General features: G+C 39.8%; 2 protein-coding genes across 2 annotated transcripts in view; one reads left to right on the top strand and one right to left on the bottom strand.

Annotated features, from left to right (window-relative positions):
- The window catches only part of Ptr (patched domain-containing protein), a 43,531-nt gene extending 27,469 nt beyond the window's left edge, over positions 1–16,062 (top strand). The window contains exons 2-11 of the mRNA XM_034984186.2: positions 2,927–3,203; positions 4,244–4,461; positions 6,030–6,208; positions 8,293–8,636; positions 9,119–9,319; positions 9,845–9,982; positions 10,504–10,817; positions 11,654–11,866; positions 12,288–12,497; positions 12,592–16,062. Of these exons, the coding sequence (XP_034840077.1) occupies positions 2,927–3,203; positions 4,244–4,461; positions 6,030–6,208; positions 8,293–8,636; positions 9,119–9,319; positions 9,845–9,982; positions 10,504–10,817; positions 11,654–11,866; positions 12,288–12,497; positions 12,592–13,683 (3,186 nt within the window). The 3' untranslated portion in view covers positions 13,684–16,062. The remainder of the gene's footprint in view (positions 1–2,926; positions 3,204–4,243; positions 4,462–6,029; positions 6,209–8,292; positions 8,637–9,118; positions 9,320–9,844; positions 9,983–10,503; positions 10,818–11,653; positions 11,867–12,287; positions 12,498–12,591) is intronic.
- Positions 16,063–16,487: 425 nt separating this feature from the next.
- The window catches only part of LOC117996426 (telomere-associated protein RIF1-like), a 35,258-nt gene continuing 30,519 nt past the window's right edge, over positions 16,488–21,226 (bottom strand). Inside the window, exon 12 of the mRNA XM_034984485.2 lies at positions 16,488–20,173. Coding sequence (XP_034840376.1) covers positions 19,955–20,173 — 219 coding nt within the window. The 3' untranslated portion in view covers positions 16,488–19,954. The remainder of the gene's footprint in view (positions 20,174–21,226) is intronic.

The following is a 21,226-nucleotide window of genomic DNA, read 5'->3' as shown; positions in this document are numbered from 1 at the left end:
TGCTTCTCAATTAATTAAAGTCTAATTATAATTTACTACCTACTATAAATAGCTGCAAATCGAAGTGGTGATAGCCTAGTTGTTAAAGCGATGACCCCATATCACCGAATATCCGGGTCTGAGATTCGATCCCGGGCACGCACCTGTAACTATTTGAAGTTATGAGTGTTGTTTCTTCGAAATCGCGTTCTTTGTGTGATTCCTCGTGGATTTCTCTAGCGCAAAAAAAATATCTTTTTTGACCGTGAGGAAGTACCTACACGATCCCATGAAATTAGGGGTAGGCAAAAAGAAACAATATAATAATATGTATGAGTTTGGCCACTCGATTTTATAAATCCTTTCAAAAGTTACAGTTATTCATGTTCAGAGAAATCAAATTATCATGGCAGAGGTATCTGATAAACGCTTTAAGTCTTTAAGATAAAAAATAAATATTTGGATTAGGTAAGGTTTAGGTAAGGTGGGGGATTTGGTATATTTCCATCCATTGGAGTATTATAGGTCCATGTTTCCATCGTGTATACTGTATAAGTATTTTTAATGGTCAAAATGGTAGGTAGTCAACCAAAAAAACGATATACTTATACAGTATGTATGCAAAAGGAAACCTTAACCTCTTTATGCAAATATTTGTTCCGGTCTTCCTAAAAAGTCGCTATTTTTTCAAAGTACACTGTACCAAGGTAAAAACAAATCATCTCCGTTTGACGCACTAGTTAACACGTTGGTACTTTTTCTTGGTAATTTTGTGCCGACTTTAGTAAAAATGATCTGCTCAACGTATTGCATGTGTATTTTTTACTAGGATTGCTCTAAAATATTGCGGGAGAGAAAAATCAAATGGCATTTTTATAACTGAAAATAAATAAATTGGCGGCTGAATTAATTCACGCATCGTCGGATCACTGATCGATTTTCTGTCACTATTTTTACACGACGCACGACGGCCCAAAAATGAAAACCTATCAGCTAATGTAGGTATGTAAGTGTGTATGCGAGTTCTTTATTGCACCATAATTTCCCGAGTCCTGAGTGGTAGTGGTATACATTTTTCAAAAGGTAGGCAGGTAGGTATATCTTTTAGTTCGTCTTTTGGTAGGGCAGTCGTGTCAGCCGCGCTCGCTCGCACCGGGTTAGCGCGGGGGCTATGCGGGTATGCGGGGCGTTCCCTCCCTGTGCTCCCCGATTACCATATCGACCAGTCGCGTACTATAGGTATACTCGTACATACCTTTACTAACCTGCCATCAGTGATCATGGTTAAGCGCAAACATGTCATAAATAAAAAACAGCTCACTCAAACAAAATATTAATATGAGTATCAACTCTGAGCTTGATTTTATAAAATTACCAGTTATTCATATTACGAAATGAGGGCACGCAACCATGGACACGCAATACGTAACGTTCTTGTTTATAAACAAGTCAAATTAGTGGGTACACTTATATTGCATTGTAACATACTAGATACCTGCATAGTAGCCTTATAGCTACCGAGGAGTAAGCCAACTTATAGCTTAGCATACAGTGGGACGACGCCCTTGATGTTTGCGGATGGGCCACTGACCTCTACTAATACAAGTAGGTAGGTACGCTGGACGTGCGATTGCGGGTCTGTTTTTGAAGCAACTTTATTTTCGCCATTTTTGCGCCGGCAGTGAGCTTCATGTGAGCGTATCTACCAACTCTGAACTTAATAGGTATTAGTGATGAGACATTTATGTTAACATATACCTATTATATAAGTACTATCTACACAAAGACCATAATTTCACACACAACTTCCAGCGTATCTGGCTACTTCACTTCGTATGCCACTTCTGCCTTATACGAACTCCTTAGTCAATGTCTACGCGTACGGATGGGACCAATCATGATGGAATCGATGAGCCGACAAAATGTAAAAAGTACCTACTTACTACAAACATGGACACACGACTGCTCAACTCATAAAAATCAAAGTCGTATCATAATCATAGTCCACCGTAGTCTGGTGAATAATAAGCATATTAAATGTACTTACGCAGGTAAAAATGCATAATGTAGAGAGTACTAAACATGCGTCAAGTTCAACAACTTGGGGAAATATTTATAAAACTGTAGTCGTGATTGTGCAAGGTGTTGAAATTGGGATTAGGTATCAACGTTAAACTGTTTGTAGTAGTAGGTATAAAATGGATAATAAACGTATATGTACGCGACAGGTTGAAATGGCAATCTGGGAAGGAACGCCCCGCACAACCCCCGCGTTATCCCGGCGAGCGCGGGTGTGCGGGGCGTCCCCCTGTCTCATACCCCGATTGCCATCTCAACCTTTCGCGAACTACAGGTAGGTATCAACTTTTTTTACTGAATTCATTTAACTAGAGCTGTGGTACAAGTAATTAATAGTTTACTATCAAGGTGCAAATGGCTAAAACCTATCATGCAAGTAAAGACGTAGGTCCACGAGCATTTATCTCAATTGCTATCTTTGATAACTTGAAAAACTTACTGAATTGGGTCAGCTAGCCAAAAGGTTGCCTTCGATACTAGGAGTTGTCACTCGAGCCTATCCTGCATCACTTGGCAGTTGGCACCAACCCTGCTAGTAGTTTGAACGCTTTGTCTACCTTGCCAGTTCCCATACCATAGCTAGTCTCTACTAGATATAATAGAATAAAGTGGACATAATAAAACTGTAATCTTATGTATAAAAGGAAAAGCTGACTGACTGACTGATCTACCAACGCACAGCTCAAACTACTGGACGGATCGGTCTGAAAGGTATGCAGATAGCTATTAAGACGTAGACATCCCCTAATAAAGGATTTATGAAAATTCAATCCCCACAGGGATAAAATAGGGGTTTGAAATTTGTGTCGTCCACGCGGACGACTTCGCGGGCATAAGCTAGTTCTTAATATGTGCTTCTTTGTTTCAGATGGGGTGTAAGCTAACATTCGTCGACGACGTCCTAAACCGATCGTTTTACAAGCTCGGTTTAGTCGTCGGCAAGCAGCCCGGTTACTTCATCATCATTCCAGTCCTCCTCACACTATTGATGATCACAGGCTACCAGCGAATCCACTATGAAATGGACCCAGAGTACCTGTTCTCCCCTGTCAGCGGCCAAGGAAAGTTGGAGAGGCGGATTGTCGAAGAACACTTCAAAGTTAACTACTCACAAAGATTTAATGTGGGGAGGATAACAAGGCCAGGTGCGTTATGTTGTGTATGATGCCCCGCACACCCACACGTCACCCGCGCTCGCCCGCACCGCGTTAAAACGGGGGCTGTGCGGGTGTGCGGGGCGTTCCCTCCCCGATTGCCATCTTGACGCGTCGCTGTACTATACATTGCTGCTTCACAGAGTGATAACAAAATAATTTTTCGTAGAAAATCTTCAGTGGATTAAAAATAAATGTCAAATGAGCTTGGTGGATATCATTCACCACATTCACATTTCTCGAACACCGAATGATAGCCATACATAGATAACAAACAATTATCCAGAGTAACTGACTGCACTCCACGGGTCGCGGAGCTGAAGTGGCAATGGACAGGGCACAAAATTCGAAAAACCTATAGACGTTGGTCCCAAGGTACTAATATGACGCGCTCCCACCAAAAAGAGCAGCGCTCCAAGGCCTCTCCACAAGGTGGACAGACGACATCAAACAAGTCGCAGGGAGCCGCTGGATTCAGGCCGCGCAAGACCGTGGTGTGTGAAAGTCCCTATAACTATGTCCAGTAGTGGACGTATATTGGTCGATGATGATGATGACTCGGTCCAAGTGTAATTTCACCATAAACCTATTTGAACTTTAAGTAGCGCGCACATTGCTTACTATGCGATGGCTGTGGTAATACCTATGCGGTTGTGGTGTTGGTCAATCTGGCGAAACCATAAACAAATCAGAGCACACCTCGAGTGTCAAGGTGGAAAACTAGACTGCACGTGTTCATATAATATTATCATGTACCTATTGTATGACTCCAATCACCTTCTGTCGACCTGCCATAATACAATGTGGTTTTGTTTCGACTTATGATTCGGAGCAGCCAATGGGAACGATAATCCTGCAGAAGAATGATCTGTGTTGTAGTGATCATCGCCCTCCTCATATTTATGTCCCGAATGACTAACAATAGTAATGAGTTACAAAAACTTGAAAATTGTTTCATATTCCTATTGTTTATGTTTGAAATTGTATCGAGCCTCTTTTATAAGCTTTTTATTAAGACGTCAATTCTACAGGTAGATTCGGCCGCGTGATCATCGTAGCAAAGGGCAACGACACGAACTTGCTTCGCTCAGAAGTATGGCAGGAGCTTCGTCAGCTCGACGAATATGTGCAGAACGTCACAGTGACTCTGGAGAACGGAGTCACGTTCAGCTACAGAGAAGAGTGCGCGCGGTGGGAGGGGCAGTGCTATACCAACGATATCCTGAATCTGGACAAAATTATTGGAGAGGTATGATGACATGAGCATTACGATTAATGGTCCAAACGCACAAGTGCGACGCGACGCGTCAAATATAGTTTATGAGTTTGTATGGAGAAAAGCGCACTTGAGTGAGCGCACATGCTGCGCAATGCGGCGCGAATAACATAGTTTAAACTAGTTTATACTCGCGACTTCGTCCGCGTGGACTACACAAATTTCAAACCCCTATTTCACCCCCTTAGGGGTAGAATTTTCAATAATCGTGCTCTGCAGTGAGCCGGTGATGGGTTGATCATGATGATGATGATGATGTACCTCAAAAGGAAAAAGGAACCCTTGTAGGATCACTTTGTTGTCTGTCTGTCCGTCATGTCTGTCAACAAAACCTACAGGGTTGACCTAGAGTCATGAAGTTTGGTAGGTACCTACCTACCTCCCGTTGACCTAGAATCATGAATTTGGTAAGTAGGTAGGTCTTATAGCATAAGTAAAGGAATAAATCCAAAATCAGTGAATTTGTGGTCACATCACAAAAAAAATATTAACATGAACAAATGATTATTATTTTCAACTTTCAAAGTAAGATTACTAGGTACCTATACCAAAGGACTTTATCTGTACATTCTAAAACAGATTTTCATTTATTTTTATGCATAATAGTTTTTGATTAATCGTAGTATTGAAAAATACGGCTGCAGTACGGAACCCTCGGTGCGCGAGTCTAACTCGCCGGTTTTTCAACCGGACCGCGCTCGCCGGTTTTACATCTATGCACGCACCGTACAAATTCCAAAATGCAGACACGTTGCGATTGTAGTTTATGGGCAAACTGTATAGACTTTATTTTTATTTAAAGTTCCCTTCTCATAAATGAGAAATTCGATAAATTTTTGTTATAAGGAAAACCAAGTAACAATAAAATTATTACCAAGAACCACCCCGCAAAACAATCGCATTTACTTACAATAAATGATTATCGCGGAATCATGACTCAACCGATCAGTCATCGAAGTGAAGATGGGACAATAGACAGTATTATCGTTACTAACGGCCACTTAAACCGCAGATAGAAATCATTAAAAACTTACGATGCGTAAGTTAGCTAGAATAGGTCTTACCACAGTTTACAGTTTAAACTCAGTGTTGCCAATTCTTCTGTAGGTACACAATCTCTAAAACAAACTAAAATAACTGGTCTAATAAATAAATATCTCTTTCAGAATACTAAAAAGATATCACTAGATTTAGACCTGTCAATTTAGTTTCGAGAACCTTTTTTTAAAATCTTTATTTAGACAACATTTATCGCTTAAAAAAAAGAGGCGCGATTTTTAGTTCGCTTACCCTGCCCCTGTTACAAAAAGCTGCGCACGTCCCTGCGGTAATATTTACATGAATTAAACATTTTGTTATTTAAACAAAGATCAACTGCCGAGTTTCTTGCCGGCTCGTCCCAGTAGAATCTGTTTTCCGAACCGGTGGTGGTAGCCTTGTACATCATAAGTAGCACAGGCTGTCCTACATTATATACCTATATGAAACAAATAAATTAATTGCAATATTTAATATCATTTTATTATATTTTATTTCCTCAGGTGGAGCGCGGAGAGTTAAACCTAACATTCCCCATAATGTTCAACCCAGTGACGTGGGAGGCCCACGCGTTTCCTGTGTACTTCGGCGGCTCCACAGTGGTGGATGACGTCATCGTGTCCGTGCCAGCAGTGCAGCTCGTTTGGTTCCTCAGGACCGACACTAAACTACAGCAAGATAGGTAAAGCTTCCTCTATGTTGATGAGTTTTAAGCTTGAAATTAAAAGCGCGCGACGGAAACGTGTCCAACACAGCGTAAATAGAAATAAGGGATGATTAGAGGGAGGATAGAACGTGCTGGGCCCGAGCGGTGTCGCGTCTGAGGCACCAGATTGGGAGAAGTCACATCAGACCGTGCCGTGTCCGAGTCATCCGAGCCACGTCCGTGTCATGTTTCTACATACAAAATTGCAATCCGTGGATCGAACGTGGCACGGTTCGGACCCGGCATGCACGGTCTAGCATGAATTATCCCTTATCAGACACGGATATTTTGTCAGTCTTTCCTTTGATAGTAAATAATCCGTTTATAATCTTAGATTAAGTATAGGTACCTACTTAGTTCGCGACAGGTCAATATAGCAATTGAGGTGGGGACGCCCCGCACACCCCTCGCGCTTACCTGGTGCGGGCTAGCGTTGGTGCTATGCGGGTGTGCGGGGCATCCCCCTGCCTCATACCTTGATTGTCATGTCGACCTGTCGCGAACTATACTTACGGCATGAAAATTTAAATCTTTCCGCCTCTTCAAAACCTTTAATAAAATAGAGCACAACGCTCGTCAGCATTTGCATCACACATTGCATTTGTTTTCCTCCATATATCAGGTTTTCAATGTAACTATCTACTCGTAGCATAGTCACCTACTACTACCTACTAAAATTGTAGTTAGGTAGGTAATTGTGCTTCAAAGTTAACATTTTATGTTCGTTGTTACTTTAATAATAATTAATGTTTGATCAAATCCGGTTCAGGTATTTCGAGAACTTATTTTTTAGAACCTACTTAGGTACATAATAATACCTAAGTACGAGAAATGTTACTATACACGACTTTTATCTACTTTTATACAAAAAAAACCCAACCTAATACAACTTAAAGGGCTATAAGTATAAACGCTAAGTATATTTGGGTCGATTAAGATTACAAAGCTTTACTTTTAAGTGTGTGTTTGAAGTAATGTTAAAACTCGGAGAGTCATAAAACACCCGTTAGATAAATAATTGTGGAAACACAGTTTACACCAGTAGGTAGACTATTATATCTTCTGTGCCAGTGGTTTTACACGCAACGCAATATAGTCGAAGTCAATACCAGTGTAATTTATGGTTTAAAAGGAAAACGTTTTGGTACTTCAGAGTTATTGTTAGCGATTACGACGATTCTTTTACACTCAGATTTTTATGACTTGTTTTCAATTTCAATAGCACCGATACTTAGTAAACAAGCAACATTACTTAGGTATCTACCTATATCTTAGATAATAGTCACCGATCTTGACACGGTTTAGGAAACGTTTTTGAATACAAAACACGTCGTAATAATCGACAAGAATACGAATAGAAAGGTCCGAGCTTGATGATAGTGAATGATTTGTAGGCCACGATTTCTTAATCGGTGTTTTAGCTTCTCCGTTGAAATCTTAATGAGTTTTGAGATTGCTTTGGTATAAGTATTTTTGTTCGGTTGCACTAATGGTCTAAAATGGATCAACGTTTTTAAAGAACCATAAGGTTTTTGTTTTGTGATATCCTTAAATGGTAAGTCTGTCTTTCCGTCAGGATTGGAGATAAGGAAGTGTGTTAATAGGAAAGGATAGCTTCCTTTTAGGGAGGGGCAAGATGTGCAACGGAAACAGCACGACAGCTAGTCACACTGAATGCGCGAGTAGGCGTGCACATCTACGATTTTTGAAACAAGGAACGTGATGAAGCACGTAACATAACTCCGAGCGCGGCATCTTCTACTCGCATCGTACCTAATTACCTTCATTAGTTCTTTCTGGTTACTGCCATTTGAGAACAACTTTAAGGAGGAACCGTATTTGGTACCTACCCTCGTCGCCTTTTATGTATGCAGTGTTTAAGACCTTTCATACTTATATATAGTCCTGGTGGAAAAGGGTTCAATGATAGCAGAAAAAAGTTCAATGTGGGTTTTATCTACAATAAGTAGTCAAAAGTGCCCCCGCTGAACTGATACAAGCTCGTAGATATTAAGTTTCGTCTGTTATTTCAACATCTATAAAAACTGTTGCATTTACAGAGGTGCAGCATGGGAAGATGGCTTCTTAAATGCAGTCGGTATAGCTGAAGATACGGGGCGGTTCAAGCACATTTCCATAGCTCGATTCGCATCTCGAACACTCGACCATGAACTCGAAAAGAACACGAGGACGGTCATACCTTTCTTCAGTTCAACTTTTATTTTGATGGGAATTTTCTCCGTAGTAACCTGTATGATGGGGGACTGGGTCAGGTCCAAACCCTGGTTAGGGTTACTGGGGAACATTTCGGCTGTGATGGCTACTGCTGCTGCTTTTGGCTGTGCTATTTATTTGGGCATATCTTTCATCGGGATCAACCTTGCCGCACCGTTCTTAATGATTGGTATGTATGACATTCCTTCGCTATGTTAATTACGTAGATGTACCTACGAGTACCAAGAACTACCATCGATCGTAGCGTGATAGTGTAGTGTTTTAAACGTCAGCCTCCTATAATTCTGGAGGTCGATAGTTCGATCTAGGGCACACATCTCGGAGTTGCGTTTTAAGCAATTAAATTCACTTGCTTTAACGGTGAAGTAAAACATCGTGAGGAAACCTGCACGCCTGAGAGTTCACCACAATGTTCTCAAAGGTGTGTGAAGTCTGTCAATCCGCACTTGGCCAGCGTGCAGACTATTGCCTAAACCCTTCTCATTCTGAGAGGAGGTCCGTTCGGACTTCTGAGTAGTGGGCCGGCCATGATCATGATGATGAAATTTAATTTAATTCTTGGCAAGCGCGCTGCATTTTAGGCTGTACCAGCAAGTCTGATTGAAGTTACTAAGCACTAGCCTATAAATTAAATAAATATATATTTTTCAGGAATCGGGATTGACGACACGTTCGTAATGCTAGCGGCGTGGAGGCGCACCTCGCCGCGGCTGCCAGTGCCGGAGCGAATGGCAAAAATGCTTTCAGAGGCCGCTGTATCAATTACAATCACATCCGTAACGGACATGCTGTCGTTCTTCATTGGTATTTTCTCACCTTTCCCTTCGGTGCAGATTTTCTGCATGTATTCAGGTAACATTTTGTTTTTGTATACCTACACAAATTCCATATTAACTATGCAATCATTGACTACCTTGCGGTCTTCAAACTAAGGCCCGCGGGCCAACACTGGCCCGCGACAGTAATGCCGATGTCCAGCCCTCCATAGTTTTTAATGGAATCAGTGTGGCCCTTAGGCTAAAAAGTTTGGAAACTGGAGACTAGTGGATAGGTTATTCGGCCACATACCATGTGCACTAAAGTAGAGCAAAAAAACCAATTATTGGGTATTCTGTGTAAAAAGTAAACGTTGAGAACACACTCAACATTAGTCGTTGGTGCTGCACCAGATTTTTCTCTGATCATGTCGAATTGCCGTCCATACCAAGAGTGCATAAGTTCTTGCACACTCTTGCATTGCGTCTCCTGCGTAGATGGCTAGTCTTCATTGGGATTTGCTGCATTGGCTGAAACTCGGTTGTCATGCATCCAAAATAGACTACGACTAAACCTTCCATCGGCTCAAGGCGAAATAAAAATACTTTTTTTGCGTTTTAGGTCTGGCTGTATGTTTCACATTTGTCTGGCATCTCACATTCTTCTCTGGTTGCGTGGCAGTATCAGGATATCGGGAGAAGCAGAATCGACATACAATCACGTGGTTAAAAGTATTGCCAGAATCGAGAGCGAGAAAGGGTAACCATAACCATGTTTTATTGTCCTCTAAAATACCATATTAGACACAATTTTTCTTCAATTAATTACCATGGTACCTACCTAGTGTAGTGTAGAGGCATGCGTGCGTAATTAACAAGCAAAACAAACATGAGGAAATTATTCTCAGATTTATCAGGATAATAAGACTACATAAGTACCTACTGAATAGTATATGAATATTATAGAACTATGCCTGAATCTATTAGTAAAAATATAATAGTCTATCTATAATCTTGGCAACACCGAATTATGGAAGAAGGATATCCAAAGGCGATATACGGGTTTATTCCCTCGTGGAAACGTTCCAATTCAAATCTTCGCGTCAGGACATCCTACCCGTACAATTTTTTCCCGACCGCGAGGTATGAGGCGACCAGTTCGTCGTACCTACATTCAGGTACCACAATCGCGCTTATTAAAAAGCCCCACCAATTCATAGTGCCAGATTCAACATGAAATTTCGAACTTAAAACTAATTCATTTGTATTGGGTTTTTTCAGAAGAAAAACCGTGGATATATCGAGTCTTCTGCAGCGGCGGCATTGATAGCGCAGACCCAGACAACCCGATTGACAACAAAGAACACTGTATCATGGCATTCTTCCGAACAACGATGGCCGATTTGCTCAACAACAACTGGATCAAGGCCTTAGTCATCGTGGTGTTCTTAGCGTATTTAGTTGGAGCTGGATACGGGGTGACAAATCTAAAAGAGGGATTAGAGAGAAGGAAACTGTCGAAAGTCGATTCGTATTCTGTCGAGTTCTTTGATCGTGAAGATCTATATTACAGAGAATTTCCATACAGAATACAGGTAAGATAATTTACTTTTTAAACTGTAGACTCAGCCACTTATGTCCATTAAAATCTACCTACACATTAGGCACAATCTACGGGATTTATTTGATTAATATCGAACTAGGTAGCCAGAATTAGGTGCACCTTATCTGGGATCTCGTGCACTAAGTTATTCGTCCAAGTCCAAAACTACTGGCTGCATTAGATCAGATGTTGTATGAAACTATTTAATCTATCGCCCAATTGGTCACGCAGCCACGCAGTTGATCGCGACGCATGCGTTGAATGGCCTTGGACTTGGACTATACAAGTGCGCGAGCCCCCTAAGCCTTAAAGCCTTTTTTCTCTCCTAGTTTCTTGTTTAAACCTAAGTTTAACAGGATACTTACGCAAGGGCGAGGCGACACAAGAAGCAATTAACGACTTCCGCAAAATCCGATAACGATGTAATTGCAACATAAATCGAATTAACTTTCCAAGTTAAGGTAACGATAATCATCAGTGTGATGTACGCGATAAAAACCGGGTTCGACGACATTAACGACGAGACAAAATAATGTCCGTAAAATATCGCTGGAAGGCCATTCCTTAGCTATTTTCATTGGATAATTTGGTCGATCCAAAGTTTACCAAACACCAACGATTTGGGTAATTTTTTTTCAATCTAGGAAAATAGTTCACCGGCCGTCTGGCATACCTACGCTTTAGAAGTCACCCACAACTTTACTTGCCTTTCGTATTCCTATTGACTAATAAAAATAAGCTTAAAAAATTCTGTAATGTCAGAGCTGAATGAGTCTTAAAATGAATGACTCAACTAAAATAGATGATTGAACTTTTGATATCTTTCAGGTTGTAATTAGCGGAAATTATAACTACTCAGATCCAATGATTCAGGAAGAGGTAGAAAACTTAACGCAAAAATTAGAAAATACATCGTACATATCGAACTCATTGTACACGGAATCGTGGCTGCGAACATTTGTTAATTATGTTGACAGGAACAACGATTATTTGAATGTATCCATCGACACGGAGGAAGATTTTATACATAATCTCAAAGAGGTAAGATTGCTGTTTAGTGTAGCACTTGTAGCAGTAGGTATAAGTAGTGTCGTATTGATAGACTTCTGCAAAACGGATATCTACGGGATTAATAGGGGCCTCTACGGGCCAACGCAAACATTAGGTAAAAATATCCCATTTGCCGAGTCTTTTTTAAAACTAAAATCACCTTTACGTACCTTCAAACAATCGTAGAAATTAGTACAAATACTAAAAAAAAAAGACGAAAGACTCACGCCGCACTTGTGTTGCCTGAGTTTGCCGCGCGCCGCCGCGGCGCTGTTGTGTCAAGTGAAAAAAGCTTGTTCAAGTTGTTATCAAAAGATGCCACGCCTTAGCTCTGCCGATGTGCCCTGCGCCTACGTTTAACGTGTCATTATGAAGTACCTAGTCGTAATAAGTGAAAAAAAATCTTTTACAGTTATGGCTGTTCCCGGCTAATCCATTTTCACTGGATGTCAAATTCAACGAAGACGGGAATCAAATTCTTGCCTCAAGATTCCTAATACAGGCGATTAACATCAGCGGAACGAACCACGAAAAAGAAATGGTCAGAGCCCTTAGGGATGTGGTAGCGCAATCTCCATTAAATGCTTCAGTGTTTCATCCATATTTCGTGTTCTTCGATCAGGTAAATTTGGAATACCTTATGTTTAATTAAACTGAACCATTTATTTAATGCCATTGATGATTTCTAACCACTAATATTTTTGTAATTGTTGCAGTTCGAGCTTGTAAGGCCAACATCAATACAGAACCTTTGTTATGGTGCTTTGATGATGATGATAACATCCTTCATTTTCATACCGAACATACTCTGTTCATTATGGGTGGCTTTCAGCATCATATCCATAGAAATCGGCGTCGTGGGCTACATGGCCCTCTGGGATATTAATCTGGACTCAATATCAATGATAAACCTGATTATGTGTATCGGATTTTCAGTGGACTTCACTGCTCACATCTGTTACGCGTACATGGCATCTAAAGCAAAGAATCCTAAAGATAGAGTCAGCGAATGTCTTTATTCTTTAGGTCTTCCGATCGTTCAGGGATCATTCAGTACAATATTGGGTGTCATTGCATTGCTCCTGGCAGACAGTTATATTTTCTCTGTTTTCTTTAAAATGGTATTCATGGTAATTTTCTTTGGAGCAATGCACGGCCTCTTCCTTTTACCAGTGCTTCTTTCTCTTTTCGGCCCAGGTTCCTGTACGAGACACGAAAAAGACCTAAAAATATCTAAGGTCGAAAAACTATTTCCGAGCCCCTATTGTATACCCCATCCCCAGTTAGTACTCAACGATCAAATATACAATGGAAAAAATATCAATCCGAATGGCGTCTACAAAATATACGGGGACGATAAAGATTTAGGATTAGGCACATCGGGCGAAGACACCAGTGAAAGTAGCTCGAATCAATCTCAGAGACGTCAAATCAACGGTGAAGAAAATACGAGAAAGAAACATGAGATCGGCTGGAAAAAATATACTCAGAGTACAAGTCAGTTCCAACCCTCTGGGGAGTTGGACTTGTATGGGCAAGAATCAGACCGCGCGTGGCAAAGACAACGACGGGGGAGTAATCGTCCAGATAGGCTCGATAATCTCAGAAGTCCCGCGGAGCTCAGGGACGAGAACTTTGTGCGTTTTCGACGGACGAGCGACACGTCGAGTCCACAGCGTGACGGTACATACAGAGTGATGCGAACACATTCGCATCACAACATCCACAGGCCCCGGGCCCCGAGACGCACAAGCTCACACCACAATTTGGAACATTTAGACTACGTAGCAGAAATGCGCTTTCCTTGACATTGACCAAATAGCCTCTATTAGCTACAGACGTTAAATCAAGTGCTCAATTGTGGACCAAAGTATTATTTCCTTTGTGGAATGAGTAATAACTGATTTTTTTTCAGTGTCGATTTAGAAACTTTTGGACAATTACAGTAATAAGTCAGTTTAGGATAGAAAAAAATTAGAGTGTTGATGTGTGCAAAGATAAATGATTGTGTAGATAAGATTGTAAAGTGCATAATAGTGTAAAAAGATGCAAATAATATTATTAGTTTATCAATAAAATACCTACATTATAAATAACTCATGTCCAAATAGATACCGATTGTTAGTTTCGTTTGTTGCTCTTTGCGGTGGAAAGGGACTAATGATGAAAACAATCAATACAAAGTCATAACGTTATTTTGAAAGAGTATAAGTATATGTATTGCAAACAAAAATTAAACATAGCAGTGGTTTTCAAAATAATTTATTTAAACTTATGAGTTCCTAAGATGTACGTGTAAATTACTAAATTACACTATTTCAGTCAACCTTGCTTACGCTATTGTCATTTTAATCTGCTATAAATTTTTAAGATAATTATCAAAAGAGCTGGTTCACTATGATCTTGGGTATGTAGGTACTATCAAATTGTAACAGAATAACCCTTAATTTTCAACCGCGTATAGTGTATAAATTTAGAGAAAGTCAGCGTACAATCGACTGAATTGTTTAAAATATAGGTAGTTACTGGTCTGGATGAAAAATGGGTCGTCTGCGTTAGGTCTAAAGTACTAATTTCGTTTAGAAATTGATTTTCAGGGCGCATAGACTATATACTTAGTAATTTTGATGTTATCTTTATGAAACATTTGTACAGTGTGATAATAAATATTTTGAACTCGGGTCGGGTGATAAAATGTACCTTAGGAATGTGTAAATAGATAGTGTGTATTTAAAGTATAACTCGTAATTATAAGTTTTCATTGATTCACGGAGCTTTAACTTTACCTGTCTCAGATGCATTACGCGCGGTCGCCGGCGACTGAGTTGCCGGGCGACTAGTCGATCGTGCGTAATGGATCTTAGAGATTTCTGTAGATAATTATGTGATACATTTCCGATGCTATGTACCCTACCGTTCGAGTTTAAAGGTACCTAGAGCAATAACTATCTAAGACTAAAACACACAATCCTCGACGGAAACATGTTCGACGCGATTCTTAAAGTCGTAGGCAATACAGTCGAAACTGGATTAGTGAAAAAACTCTATAACCGACAACAATAGTCAAGTTTCGTCGTTTTTATCCCCGAAAACATCTACATGTGACAGTGTAGGAAACTCTTATAGATAGACCATTTTTCACATCTAGAATCAATAATCTATAAGTGGCAGTTTCTTTCCCTTATAAGTGAGGCTATTTACAATTAATACTTCAATTGAAATCTTAAAACTCACAACTCGACTCAAAGCCAAACCATGTCCTTGTTTCCGAAGGAATTACAAGAAATCTGCAGCGCACATGTGGGCTTGTTGCCTGCTCAATGCTCATCCAATGTCCTTAACATTTGGTTCCCGGTTGATTACAATCGTTCCAGAAAGTATACACGTTTGACGTTATTCTCTCAAAATGTTGAAACAAAAAATGAATGTGATACCGTCGAGTGATAAACTTAAAATTGTACACGCATTCGTGGATGGACAGTCTCCAAACTCAATTATGAGTTAAGTTTAACGTGCCGGAATCTGCCTTTCATAAAATAATAAAAGAATATTATTTTTTAGAAACTTTGCATTCTGTAAGTTTTTCCTGTGGTTTTTCTATAACGAATTAATCTCTATAAATGAGTGTGACTACTCTCAACTTTTCGTAAGTGACAAATCGTTTTAGTGAGAAAACTCTATAAGCGAAAATAACATTCGGGTCCCTTGAACTCGGGTCACTTATCCAGTTTCGACTGTACAAAGAACTGTATAAAGCAATATTGCGCAAAGCGCGAGTTAATAAAGAAACAAATCAAAATGAAGCAGCGCTAAGCATTCCTTCTTACTCACTGGAAAGTGTGTAAGTGAGACGGAGAATAAATCACGCTTCTGTTCGTACCGCAGAGTGCAACGTTCTTCAAGCAGTTCTTTATTACTTACCAATCGTACACCCATACGCGCGCGTTTGGTGTTACGCCCTGCCACGCAGTTTCCGTCGCGCTTTGTGCCTGTTTCAGCATTATCTTACTCTTACTAAAAATAGCTCATTCATATTGCAACGATATTGCCTTGCATTTGTTGTAATTATTACAACCCATTGTTATGTATGAATGACAAGTATATCGTGATCACACACGATCACAACTCATGACTGAATATTGTAAATATTTGAATTGTTTTATATAAATAAAATAAGTTTGATATTATTTGCATTTTTATTTTGTTTCTCCCCTAGGGTTGAATATTGTCCATACACGACAGAAAATATTATACATCGACCTTTAGAAACAGATAGCGGTTTCGTAGAGCGTCGTCTCTGTCGTTGAGACTGACAAAACGTCACATCGATCGGTATGAGTGACTGAGACAAACGCTCTACAAAGCCAAAATCTCATTCTAAAGGTCGATGTATACAATATTTCTTGCTGGCTACTGTAGCACCAGCAGGGCCTGGGCACACAAGAATTTGGGGCCCTGTTGGAAAGTAAAAAAGTGAATGACAATTTTTTTAAACAAAATTTTCATCAGTAGAAAACCTTCAGATCCTAAGAAATTCAGTTCAACACATGGACCTATAATACTCGTTCAAGAGTGGCTAAAAGTATATCTATGTATATAAAAAAACTTGTCATGAATAAAAATAATGTCAATCATAATATTTATTTTACATACAAGTAATTAAACAATCGTTCATAATCAGTCTCAGATTTTCTCAACTAGTGTGAAACTATACATTACCATAAAACATAATAGATTATTATCGACTCCTAAGGGCGGCTGCGCACTCATCCGATCCGAAGTATTCATAGAACTATTTGTATGGTAGGTTATGAGAGGACATATGACGTACATCATTATCATCATCAACCGATAGACGTCCACAGCTGGACATAGGTCTCTTGTAGGGACTTCTACACGCCCCGGTCTTGCGCCGCCTGAATTCAGCGGCTCCCTGCGACTCGTCTGATGTCGTCCGTCCACCGAGTGTGGGGTTTTCCAACGCTGCGTCTTCCAGTGTCAGGTCACCATTCCAGCACCTTGGGACCCCAACGTCTATCGGTTGTACGAACTATGTGCACTGCCCATTGCCATTTCAGCTTCGCAACCCGTTGAGCTATGTCGGTTACTCTAGTTCTCCTACGGATCTCCTCATTTCTGATTTAATCACGAAGAGAAACTCCAAGCATAGCTCTCTTCATCGCCCGCTGAGTGACTCTGAGCTTTCTTATACCATATATATATAGCCCATAGTTAGCGACCATGTCTCGGATCCATAAGTCATCACTGGCAACATGCACTGTTCGAAGTACGATACGAAGTTCGAAGTAGTGACGTACAGATATTTCTATATCCGTATTTCCACGGATTCGGATCGGATGACTGCGTGATCGCTCTAACTCTGTCGTTCAATTTCGACGATGCTAGACCTTCGTCTTCAGTCAAAACTTCGGCCCATTTTGGGTGAAGCCAAAGGTTTGGCCGGTGGTTTTTAGGGTTCCGTATCTCCAGAGAAAAAAAGAAACCCTTGTCACTTGGTTGTCTGATTGTCTACCCGTCTGTCTGTCGCGTCTAACAAGACCCGGCAAGGAAATCAAAACCTATAGGGTACTTTCCGTTGACCTACAATCATGAAATTTGGCAGGTAGCAATGTCTTATAGCAAAAAAAAGGAAAAAACCGTGTGATTACATCACAAAAAAAATTAAGTGTTATTTCTTGTACGAAGGTACGAAGCCCTTCAAGTATAAGTCCGACTCGCTCTTGGCCGGTTTTTTCACCGAAGGTCGCCGAAGCCGAAGATTAGGTTGGACACTAAAAACTAACAATGATTTGTTTGTATTCTTATGCAGCTATTGACCCAGTCATTTTAGCATAGTGCGCGCAAAACCAATAGGCCAATCTGAAGTCTGAACACGAGGTGTCTAACTGCGTATTGTACAAAAACACATCTCAGCCGGGGTTGTGTATTTATTTTTAGGGTTATGTACCTCAAAACGAAAAAAAAGGAACCCTTATAGAATCACTTCGTTATGTCTGTCCGTCTTTCGTGTCTGTCAAGAAAACCTTTAGGGTACTTCCCGTTGGGCGTTGACCTAGAACCATGAAATTTGGCAGGTAAGTAGGTAGATCTTATAGCACAAGTAAAGGAAAAAATCCGAAAACAGTGAATTTGTAGTTACATCACAAAAAAATTAAAATGTGTTCATGAATAAATAATTAGTATTTTCCATTTTCAAATAAAGATAACTATACCAAGTAGGGTATCATATGAAAGGGCTTTACCTGTAAATTCTAAAGCAGATTTTTTATGCAAAATAGTTTTTGATTTATCGTGCAAAATGACGAAAAAATATCCGAGTACGGAACCCTCAGCGCGCGAGTCTAAGGCTGAAATCTATAGAGCGCACTTTGACTTTGCTCTGACTTAAGCTTCAGTTAAAAGAAGGCAGATTTATGTCAGCGATATAGCGCTGTCTCGTTTTAACTCTGTCTTAAGTTTAAACAAAGTCAAAGTGCGCTCTATAGATCTCAGCCTAAGGCTGAGATCTATAGAGCGCACTCAGACTTAAGTCAGAGTTAAAACGAGACAGAGCTGTATCTCTCAAATAAATCCGTCTCGTTTTAACTCAGTCTTAAGTCTGAGCAAAGTCAAAGTGCGCTCTATAGATCTCACCCTGAGTCGCACTTGGCCGGTTTTTTTAGTCTATAGCCTGCATAAACCTCCACGTTGTAACTTTCAGATTGGACTACTTGTATGCCTACCTTGTCGCAGTATACAACAACACTATCTACTGTCGCATATCCTCACACTATTCTTAAAACTATTAACATATTATGTACAAAAAATAAGACCAATCACGCACTCATCCGATCCGAATCCATGAAAATGCAGACATAAAAAATGGGGCCGATTCTCTTGTATCAACATTTGTTCTCACAATCTCTAAACTACACAAAACAGGTCTAAATCAAGTGCTATACATTTCCGCAAGCAACATTATGAAAGGGATAGCAATAGATTAAGAGGTGACATTTTAGTTTAGTTTAGAAATTGTGTACAACGGAATTAACCACAATATCTCATAATGACATAAGCTACCATTCAAATAGTTCTAGGATTACTTCGGAACGTATTTTCACGGACTCGGAACGGATGAGTGCGTAACCGCCCGAATGAAACTTTAAAAAAATAAGTCTGCACAGTCTGTCTATTGACAGCCTAGCGAGAAATGGAATTAAAAATAATTAGGTCGTTTCCTAAGAATAAAACGTATTTGTTCCAAAATATTTTTCTAATATTTTGATTGTAATTACTTATGCTGATTACTAGCCATAATTCTATGCATTAAAGCAGAAAACATAGGATTTTTAACTGGACTATATATACAATACAGACTTTTTTATAAATAATGTTTCAGATTAATTTTATTGATGCCACGCGATTTCTATTCGCGTGTAATATGAACAAATATAATACTAATTGTAAACATAGAATTAGATTCAACATTATAAACTGTTATATTGATAGACCAGAAGCGGGTGATTCAGTATTCAACATTGAATGATAGTCACCTAACTCATTTGGCATTCGTTGGTTCTATAGTACGCGACAGGTTGAGATGGCAATCGGGGGAGACGCCCCGCACACCCGCATGTCACCCGCGCTCGCCCGCATCGGGTTAGCGCGGGGCTGTGCGGGTCGCTCCCTCCCCGATTGACATCTCAACTGTCGCGTACTGCTGCTTCACAGAGTGATATTAAAATAATTTTTCGTATAAAATCTTCAAAGGGTTTAAAAATAAATGTCAATTGAGCTTGGTGGATATCATTCATCACATTCAGATTTCTCGGACACCGATACATAAATAATACCGATAGCCATACATAAATAACAAACAATTATCAGTTTAAAAAACAAAAATCACGCTGTATTACACAAACAAAACAATATTTTTCTCTGTCACGCTCATAAGCTGCGCGCGTGCAAGAGATGTCTCTCTCTCTCTCTCTCTCTCTTCCTTCATGACACTTGCGCTTATTCATAGAAACTATACAAGCGTAATATGTGAATGTGCCTCGGCTATACTGTCAGTATAGACTACGCATGATAAACCTTTTTTAACAAACTACTGCAAAAAAGTATTAAATCTTTATGTTCAAACCTTTCCACTAGATGATCTTGTAGAATAGATAATACGTGTTTACCATCCCCATAGCTGCTTTTGTCCATTAATATTTTGATTAACACATCATTCGGTAAATTTTCGAGAATTTTCTCCTTTGATATCTCATACAATCTTTCAACAAAATCAGGCCTCTGAAAAGATATTTAAGCAATTTATTAAAGTGTATCAACTAAATACACGCTGCCCTACTCATTCAATCTTTATTATATTATTTACTAGCTGATGCCCGCGACTCGTCTGCGTGGAATTAGGTTTTTTAAAAATCCCGTGGGAATTCTTTTATTTTCCGAGATAAAAAGTAGCCTATGTCACTCTGCAGGTCTTTATCTATACCCATGCAAAAAATCACGTCAATCCGTTGCACAGTTGCGATGTGATTGAAGGACAAACCAACAAACCAATAAACCAACAAACAAACACACTTTCGCATTTATAATAAGGGTACTGAATTTTTTGTTGATGACAAGTTAAGCTCGAATTGACCTAGTATAGAATCGAGCCTGGGTCCTCCCACTTATGAGGCAACACCATTGCACCAAAAGACTAATACCAATCATTAATCAAGTTAATTTTAGCAAATTTTAGCCCTAACAACTAAGCCGGTGATTTAAGTAAGTGAAAATCTAATGTAAATGAATAATAACCAAAACATAAAAGTAAAGTTTTTGAAAAACCCACGACAAACTGCAGCACTCCCTGGTGACCTAGTTCCTTGAATTTGAAAGCTTAAACGTATCTAAGAACGATCTATTGTGGTCAAACCCTTGTAGCTATCCATAAAACATACTATCGTACGCGACTATAGTATGTTTTATGGATAGCTACAAGTCGAGCTGGCAATCGGGGTATGAGACGGGGGGACGCCCCACACACCCGCACGTTATCGGCGCTGTCCTATCCCGGGTTAGCGCGGAGGCTGTGCGAATATGCGGGGTGTCCCCATCCCAAGTGCCATCTCGACCTGTTGCGTACTATACTTATTATGTACTTTGATATTATCTAAGAATCTACTCATAAGTGTACTTTATAAAAAAACTGTATTAAAATCGGCCTAGTAAAAATTAGTAAAAATTACTAAACACACACAACCTCCCAAACGCATATAACGTAACTCCACTTTTCATGTCCTTTAAAATCTTGATATTTTAATTGCAGTTGATTTATGTATGTAACTAGCTTATGCT

This window comes from Maniola hyperantus, chromosome 3 (assembly GCF_902806685.2).
Source record: "Maniola hyperantus chromosome 3, iAphHyp1.2, whole genome shotgun sequence".
Taxonomy (NCBI): domain Eukaryota; kingdom Metazoa; phylum Arthropoda; class Insecta; order Lepidoptera; family Nymphalidae; genus Maniola; species Maniola hyperantus.
Note: the sequence above shows the minus strand (reverse complement) of the source record. Positions and strands in the feature narration are given on the sequence as shown.